The sequence below is a fragment of the Hyperoodon ampullatus genome (assembly GCF_949752795.1).
Source record: "Hyperoodon ampullatus genome assembly, chromosome: 14".
Classification (NCBI taxonomy): Eukaryota; Metazoa; Chordata; class Mammalia; order Artiodactyla; family Ziphiidae; genus Hyperoodon; species Hyperoodon ampullatus.
The window spans coordinates 16,796,904-16,806,214 of NC_136927.1; the positions used below are offsets into that span (position 1 = coordinate 16,796,904).

Here is a 9,311-nt window from a genome sequence, read left to right on the forward strand (position 1 = left end):
GTGCTTCTCTGGGATCTGGCTTCAGAATTATTCCCAGTCTGAAAAGCATTCCCAGTGGTTTGGGTATGGGTGAATCCTTCCCCCTCCTTTGGTGGGTGGGCTGGCTCTGGGTGCAGGTGAGTGGGGTCAGGTACTCCCAGTGGGAAGCCACTCCCTTCCCTCTTCCCACAGAGCTAGACGGAACCCCAGGCACCCCCAGGCCCATGGGTGGAAGTGAGATTTCTGAGTGATGAACTCAAATGTTGGCAGCCCCTTACCCCAGAGCAGAGCTCCCTCCCCACAGCTGCTCTCTGTGACTCCTTCACTCCCCCGGGGGGCCCATCTGCCCAAGTTCCAGATGTTCTCAGTCTGTTCACCCGGGAGCTGCCAAACCATCCTGCAGGCCTGTTCTCAGACCCCCGAGGTCTGCAGTAGCTGGTCTGCAGCCCTGGTTGATGAAAATAGGCCGTGTACCTGCACCAGCATCTGTAAGTCGCTGGAAAACGTCAATAATAAAAAGACAACTAACCCAATTAAGACACAGGTAAAGAATCTGAATACATTCAACTAAAGAAGACATACAAATGGCCAATAAGCACATGAAAAGATGTTCAACATGATTAGCCACCAGGCAAATGTAAATCAAACCACACTGAGAAACCAGTTCACTCTCACTAGGATGGCTAGAATACAAAAGACTATTCTTTCCTCCATTTAATTGTCTTGGCACCCTTGTGGAAATTAATTGACTAAATTTAAATACAAAAAGTTTTATTTTTGAGCATCTTTTCATGTGCTTATTGGCCATTTGTATATCTTCAAAGGGTTTATTTTTGGACTCTCAATTCTGTGCCATTGATTTATGTCTTTCCTTATGCCAGAACCACACTGTTTTGATTACTGCAGCTTTGTAGTAAATTTTGAAATCAAGAAGTGTGAATCCTTCTGTCTTGTTTCTCTTTTCCAAGGTTATTTTGGTTATTCAGAGTCCCTTGAATTTCCATGTGAATTTTAGGATCAGCATGAAAATTTCTGTAGAGAAATCAGCAGATATTTTAATAGAGATTGCACTGAATCTGTAGATGAATTTTGGGAATTTTGCCGCCTTAACCATATTAAATCTTCCAATCCGTAAACATAGGATGTCTTTTCATTTATTTAGGTCTTTTAAAATTTCTTTCAACATTGTTTGCAGTTTTCAGAGTATAAATTTTGCACTTCTGTTAAATTTATTCCTAAGTATTTTATTCTTTTTTGATGCTATTGTAAACGGAATTGTTTTCTAATTTCATTTTCAATTTGTGCATTGCTAAAATGCAAGTGACTTTTATGTATTGATTTTGTAACCTGTAATGCTGAACTTGTTTATTAGTTCTTATAGTTTTTGAATAGTTTTCTTAGGATTTTCCATATATAAACAAGACAATATCGTGAATAAAGAGATAATTTTATTTCTTCCTTTCCAATCTGGATGCCTTTTATTTGACTTCCATGTGGAACTGCCCTAGCTAGAATCTAGCTCAAATCTCCAGCACGCTACTGAGTAATGTGGTGGGAGCAGGCACCTTTGTCTGGTTTCTGATCTTAGGGGCAAAGCTTCTGGTCTTTCATCATCAAATATGGTATCAAATGTGGGGTTTGGGTAGATGCAACATATTTTCGTTTTATAAAGAATGGGCCAATAAAGTACTGTTAATTTTCACCTCACTTCTTTCTTCAAGTCTGGCTGAGAGTAAATATTTAGTAAAGCCTGCGTTCTGCTACAGTGGCAGGCTGTTGTTTATTGAGTAACATTTGCTCACCAGGCATTTAATTTCCACTATTAGATTCGTATGTTGCTGCATCACCACAGAGACTTAATTTTTGTGTCTGGATTTTAACATTGTTATGGCTTATAAGCGTAATGTTTTTATCTTTTAAATGTCTTTCTTCTTAATATCTAAATTATTATACTTAACATCCAGGTTAAAAATAATATTGATGTATTTATTAGTCAAGTACTAATAGTGATTATACAGTTTTACTCTTCTTACGGTTTCCCTTCTAGATTCTGATGGCAGTTTTCACAACAGTTACCTTGAAAACAACAATGGTTGCAAGACGGTGTTCTTGGAATCCTAGAAGAGACACTCATATGTCCCCACCAATGGCTTCCTTGAGGTCATTACTTGGCTCTATGTGTAGACAAGCGCCGTCCAATAGCAATTTCTGTGATGATCAAGTGTTTTCTCGGTAATGTTCAATTTGTAGTCACGAGCCTGTGGGGTACTTGACATGTGGCTAGTGAGACTGAGAAACTGAATTTCTAACTTTAATGTAATGAGTTTTAGTTTAAATAACCACAGGTGATTATGGCTATTGCATTGGACAGGGTATGCACCCCTCCCCACCCTGTCCTGGGTCCTCAGGTGCTAGTGACAGCCTTTTCCACCCCGGGGGGCCTGGGGCTTTTATCACAAGCAACAATTGGGAGTCGGTCCCCACTTCTCACAGTCCCGAAGCCCTGAGCACCTGAATTGTGCATTTCCACACATCGGTTTTCTCCTTCCCCACGGGAGAGGCTTAAGTTCTAAGTCAGAGCGGGGACAGCTGCCCACGTGCTCTGGAGAGAAACAGTGCCAAGCAGGGTCTTCATCAGGGGACCTAGGGGTTATCAAGTCTACGAGCAGGAGTTCATGTTAGAACTAGAAAGTTCTTTTTTTACGTCTCTTAAGAAAAAAGCTGCTTGCCACACTTGATAAAGCTCTTTGACTAAGGGTGAATCAGCTAGAACCCATCCGTGAAGTGACCCAGCCTGGTGGCGGCCAGACCTGACGCTTGAACGTCCCTCAACTCCTTTAAGGGCTGGCACTGGCTCAGAGGGCCCCGCCCTTCGTTTACGGCTTTGTCCCGCCGTAGTCCTGAAATCCTTTGTAAATGCTGAACAAAGGGTGTGGCTGGGCCGGTCCCCTTTCCCGTCTCACGCGCCCACTTCTGAGGTCTCTGCAAGGGCGAGTTCCAGCCGGTGTCTGGAGGCCCCGCCCCGCCCCGGGCCCGTTGCTCCGAGACAGCCTCTCCAGAGCGGCCAGAGTCGTGACCCCTGACTCAGCTCTGCAGCCGGTGGGATGTCAGGCCAGCGCCTGCCCCGCCCCCACCCGGGGCTGCGCGGCTCTCCGATCTGGGGGTCTTTCCTTCCTCCTCCTGGAGGGGCAGTCGCTCCCACTCCGGGGAGCCTCAGACCTCGCTGTCCCTTTAAGTGGGGCGCCGGTGGGCAGCGGGATATTCAGGAGGCTCTGCGCCCGCGGGCAGGCGTCCGGGAGTGCAGGGGACCACAGTGCCTCCCCCCTTTCACTTTCGGAGTGTCCCCGCCCTGCCCCGCCCCCTTGTTCACTGCGGCCAGTCCGTCCGTCGGCAGGTGCTTGTCTTCCGCAGGTGAAGACACCACACTCTCCTGTTCTTTCGCAAGTCCTGGGCTCTGCTGGGTGTGGGGGCCCGATCCGCGGGTAAGACAAGGGGTCCGCGTGTCCTGCCCTGGGAGAAGCCTCTGCGTCCCCACACCCTAACCCTTTCAGCCCAAGTTCGAGTTCACCAACGTCTTTGGTTTCGTTTAGAGTTCAACAGCGCCGCCGCCTGGCGCGTCGCAGTAAGTGACCGCGGCGGAGGATGGCGCAGGGTGTTAAAAAAAAAAAAAAAGTTTGCCCCTCACCGTTCTGCTTTGGACCCACCCCTCCGCATTCCTGATCCGAGAGTGAGCGGATAAGGTCGCGAAAGTGACAGATTCCAGTCTCCTCCCAGCGCTCCCCACCCCGCGCCTGCCCAGGACAGCCCCTCGTCTATGTCCTTTGCCGCCCAAGTGGCATTTATGTGCTCCTCTGTGTCAATCTGATTGCTCAGCCAAAGGGAAAAACCCTCAAAAGACAGACCCTCCCTGCGAGGGCACACCATGCGTCCCTTTGGGGGTTCGAGTTGCACTGTCCCTCTGCGATGCTGGAAGAACTCAGACCAAACAGGCTAAACTCGCTCGCCCCTACAGGGCTCGGCGGGAATTCGCCTGCCACCACTTCCGAAGGGTGGCAAGACCTTGCCGCCCTGACAGTGTCCCCACGACTTTCTCACGCGATGAGATGAGGTCTGGCCGTGGCAGCTGGCGCTCAGGGACTCGTGGGTCCCCACTCGGCGACCGGGTGTTAGGCCGGTCCTCCTCCTTTGCGCGTGGTCGCCTCAGCCACGCCCTCTGTCTCCAAGCGCCTCCTTCTCCGGAGCTAGGCGCCCGGGCCGGGGCGGGCGTGGCTCGCTCTCCCTGCGCTCTTGTTTTTTGGGGAAGGCCACGCCCTAGGCAGCCCCTCCCCAAACCCTCTGGGTGGCGGGCACCTCCTCCCGCAGCTCTGCAGGTCCTGGGCGCTACGTCCCCACCTCTCATTCCAAGCCCTCCTCGCCCAGTCTCCTCTTCCCAGAGCTCCGCAATCCGGCCTTTCCTTGAAATAGGTGGTTAAGGAGGGCTGCGGGTTAAGCCCCTTGTGGGGCTGCACGCGTGGAGCGGGTCCTGTCGCCGCGCTGACAGAGGTGCTGTCCTCCCGGGAGCCTGCGCTGCGGGCCCCGCCCGAGGACCTCCCAGCCGGGGCCGAGTTTACTCATCCCCGAGAGGTGATCCCGGGCGCGAGGGCGGGCGCAGGGCGTCCGGAGAACCCAGTAATCCGAGAATGCAGCATCAGCCCTTCCCACCAGGCACTTCCTTCCTTTTCCCGAACGTCCAGGGAGGGGGGCCGCGCACTTATAAACTCGGGCCCGGGCCCGCCCGCCTGTCAGAGGCTGCCTCGCCGGGGCTGCGCGCCGCAGCCGGACGCGCCTAGTCCGGGACCGACGCGAGCGGCTGTCGCCTGCGGCGCCCTGCGCCTCTCAGCCCCGGCCGGGCCCCTGCGTGCAGCGTGCGGACACTATGCTCCGCGTCCTGCTCCTTGGCGTGTTGGCCCCCGCCGGCCTGGGGCTCCCGGCGCCCCCGGAGCCGCAGCCCCTCGGCAGCCAGTGCGTCGAGCACGACTGCTTCGCGCTCTTCCGGGGCCCCGCGACTTTCCTCGCCGCCAGTCGGGTCTGCGAGCAGCTGCGGGGCCACCTGATGACCGTGCGCTCCTCGGTGGCAGCGGATGTCATCTCCCTGCTACTGAGTGGCGACGGCGGCGATGGCCCGCGGCTCTGGATCGGCCTGCAGCTCCCGCCCGGCTGCGGCGACCCGGGGCACCACGAGCCCTTGCGCGGCTTCCAGTGGGTTACGGGCGACAACCGCACCAGCTACAGCAGGTGGGCGCGGCCTCACGACGACGGGACGCCCCTCTGCGGCCCGCTGTGCGTCGCCGTCTCGGCGGCCGGGTCTCCGGCACCGGGAGAGCCAGCCTGGGAGGAGCTGCCGTGCGGCGCGGAGGCCGACGGCTTCCTCTGCGAGTTCAACTTCGCCGCCTCCTGCCGGCCGCTGGCTGTGGAGCCCGGCGCCGTGGCGGCCGCCGGCGTCTCCGTCACCTACAGCACCCCGTTCGGGGCCCGCGGCGCGGACTTCCAGGCTCTGCCGCTGGGCAGCTCGGCCGCCGTGATGCCCCTCGAGGTGAAGCTGGAGTGCGCGGTGCCTCCCGCTGAGGCCGAGGCGCGCTGGGGCCGGGAGGCGCCGGGCGCCTGGGACTGCAGCGTGGAGGGCGGCGGCTGCGAGCACGAGTGCAACGGGAGCGCCGGGGCGTCGAGCTGCCTCTGCCCCGCCGACGCCGCCCTGCAGGCGGACGGGCGCTCCTGTGCGGTGCCGGCCGAGCACCCGTGCCACCAACTCTGCGAGCACTTCTGCGTCCCCGGCTTCCCCGACGCGCCCACCAATTACACGTGCATGTGCGCGACGGGCTACCGGCTGGCTGCGGACCGGCACCGGTGTGAGGACGTGGATGACTGCACGCAGGTGCCCAGTCCGTGCCCGCAGAGCTGTGTCAACACGAAGGGCGGCTTCCAGTGCCACTGCTTCCCCGGCTTCGACCTGGTGGACGGCGAGTGCGTGGAGCCTGTGGACCCGTGCTTCGGCAATAACTGCGAGTACCAGTGCCAGCCCGTGGGCGGAACTGACTACCTCTGCATCTGCGCCGAGGGCTTCGCGCCCACCCCCCATGACCCACACAAGTGCCAGATGTTCTGCAACCAGACTTCGTGCCCGGCCGACTGCGACCCCAACAACCTGGCGATCTGCCGGTGCCCCGAGGGCTACATCCTGGACGAGGGCTCCGTGTGCACGGACATCAACGAGTGCAACAACGGCTACTGCCCTGGCGAGTGCCACAACCTCCCGGGCACCTACGAGTGCATCTGCGGGCCCGACACGGCCCTCTTCGGCCAGGCTGGCACAGACTGTGACCCCATCAAGGTGAGCGGCGGCGACCAGGGCGGCTACGAGGAGGAGGACGGCGGCTCTGGGGCGCTCCCAGGCAGCCCGACTCCCGGCGCCACCCCTCGCCCCTCGGCCCCGCCCGCGGGGCCTCTGCATTCGGGCGTGCTCGTTGGCATCTCCATCGCGAGCCTATCTCTGGTCGTGGCGCTTTTGGCGCTCCTCTGCCACCTGCGCAAGAAGCAAGGCACCTCGCGGGCGGAGCTGGAGTACAAGTGCGGGGTCCCCGCCAAGGAGGTGGTACTGCAGCAGGTGAAGACCGAGCGGACGCCTCAGAAACTCTGAGGGACCTCCGTCCCTGGCCCAGGTGTTGGGTGGCCTTCTCCTCCCTCCTGGGCCTCATTGCTCCTCTCCTGTCCAGCCTTTCTCTCCCACTACCCCAAAGCACCTTAGCAGGCGTCAGAACTGGAGAAGAGACCCTCCCCTTCTTTCGTTGCTTCTACACTTGGCTATGGGGGGTGGGGCGCGTTGGAAGAAGTATGGCCCCAGCCATTTCCATGATGTCATCGGACAAGTGAGCAGAGATGGCAGTTTTATAGTGACAAGATTGCAAAGTGTCCGATGCCCTCACCAAGGGGCACAGGAGGGGTGAGTGTTCTTGGTTGGCAGCCTTGGGGCAGACTTCATCCCGGTGGACTAAGTGAAGTGTAACTGAGTCATAGATAATGACCAAGATATTTATTGTTTAAGTATTTTTTGTTCTTTGGCTTCTTTCCCTGCCCTTGTGTCTCCGGCACCCACTTTGTATCCCTCCCTCCTTTCTCCCTTCCCCTCTCTCGCCTTCCCTGTCTATATATTTATGTGCTCCCACTTGTCATGGGGCCCTTATACTATCTTTTCCAGCCCTCTCGCATTTATGAAGCCAAGCCGCATTTCAGCCCTTTCATTTCTCCCAATTTCTCCCTCCCGGGAACTCGGCCAACCCACCTGAGCCACCCTACCTGTATTGGACCCTACTCCTGCCCTTAGCTCTCTGCCTGGGCGGAACTGTTACGTGAAACAGAAACAAAAACACTAGAAATAAGAATGGTTGGGAATTTGTTCTTTCAGCAGATTTGCTCATTTATCCTGAAATTTCAGGCTTCCAGAGCGATATCATTTTAACAAAGGTTAAGATGTGAAAGGCACTTGTTAGACTAATGTTGCCGGACTATCACAGGAATTCAACGCAAGGAGATTTTCATTTTTATTTTGAAACAATGAACCTCCGTTTTATTGTTGTTGTTGTTTCGATTTGGACTGAAAAGTAGTCATTGTTGTTAAGCTTCTTATACAGTGTCTTTTCCCATTATTATTATTCCTATTATTATTGTTATTAGTTATTTTTGACAGTGTTGAAAATGTTTGTTCACATGGTGGCTCTAAACTGAGAGAAGATGGAAGCACCTCCCGGCAGGCAGTGTAAGAAAGTTTTGAGCTGCAGGATTCATGCCATTGACCATTTGGACTCTCACTGTTCTTGTCATTTGTAGGCCCAAGTAAGACCAGCTCTACTGGTTTCTTGAATTTGGGAGCTTGGGGATGCAGCCTGGAGCATGGCCAATTAGGGCCTCACCTTGATCAGGCCCTCGAGAAGTTCTCCCACTTCGGAGGCGCCTTCTAAGCCAGCCATTTGGAAACGTGGTCCCGGGACAAGAGGCTGGAGCTGCCCCTGCCAGCTGGTTAGAAATGCAGACACTCAGGCTCCATCCCACCTACTGCACAAGAATCTGCATTTTAATGAGATCAGCAGGGGGTTGTCTGCTTCGTATATTTGAGGAGAGCTGTTCCAGACAGCTTCCAACATTCTGGAATAGATTAAATATGGATGAGTAATAAGTAGCAGGCCAAGTCAGGCCCTATATTCTCAAGAAACTGAGGAATTTTCCTTTTATAGCTTTGCTTTCTGGTAGAAAAGCCTAGGTACACACCTTTAGACATTGCCACACAGGGTCTTTGGTTCAAGTAAGCTAGGAATGAAATGCTTCATGCTTCTGTGTATGGAAAAAAGTGTATCATGTAAATGTATCTTTTGTAATGCAAAGGTTTTCCTCTACCATTTTGTAAACTCAGCACATTTGTACATAGTTATTTATTTATTGGAGATAAACTAGAACACAGGCAAAACTCCTGCTTATGACATCACAAGTAGAAAATAAACAAATAACAGTGCTCTTGCGTTTTGTGTCTGTTCACCTCTCTCCCCCAGCCCCCCCATTTTATGTTATTAAACGAGGCTCATGGACAATGCAGATGCTGCGCCCCCACCCCATCACTAGCTCCGTCTGCTCCAGGCTCCATCTCTGACTTTCAAAGATCTTTCCAGAGGAGAGTGTTTTCACTGTAGAAGGACTTCATGTTATGTCTGTGTGCACAAATATTTATTTTTTCTTTCTGTAACCATAACAACTTCATACACAGGACTTATGCCTAAGTGTTTTCAAATACATTATAGGATTATTTGTTGGGACGAGTTAAACAGCCCTTCTTGGGGCATCTCTTAGAATCTTGGCTGTGTGTCCCTCTGTGAATGGTTTGGCATTATCTGCTCTCAGAGATATGCAAACACAAAAGTCAGTCTGTGGCTCAGAGACCAAGGTCTCATGCAGTAGTAAATCATCCTCATTTCTCTTGGAGATAGGAAACACTTTTTAATACACACATTTCCTGGGCCCCTTTTCCTGGGATGGTGAAACGGGCTGAATTTTATATGCAGTGTTCTGAAAGTTTTCAGAAAGCAAAAGTTGGAAGAAAATTGAATTCAGTCAAATATCCAAATATTTTTATACATTTGGATCATGCCGAATTTCTCAGTTTTAAGCTGAGTAGTTGCTGTCGTGAAGATGCAGTTGGAGAGGTCAGCGTCCATCCTGGATGAAAGAGAAGGCTTTGGGGTGTGTGTGGAGTGGGTGATAGGTGAGGGGTGCCTTCCCGAGATGGCCAGTGCAGCAGTGTTGCCCTCAGG

The 9,311-nt window shown here is 53.5% G+C and overlaps 1 protein-coding gene across 1 annotated transcript; it reads left to right on the forward strand.

Annotated features, from left to right (window-relative positions):
* Positions 1–4,658: 4,658 nt before the first annotated feature.
* On the forward strand, positions 4,659–6,652 carry THBD (thrombomodulin; the record flags this gene model as incomplete). Its single annotated transcript, XM_079719997.1, has 1 exon — positions 4,659–6,652. Exon 1 carries the CDS (start codon positions 4,895–4,897, stop codon positions 6,650–6,652), a length of 1,758 nt encoding a protein of 585 aa, XP_079576123.1. The 5' UTR covers positions 4,659–4,894.
* Positions 6,653–9,311: the final 2,659 nt, after the last annotated feature.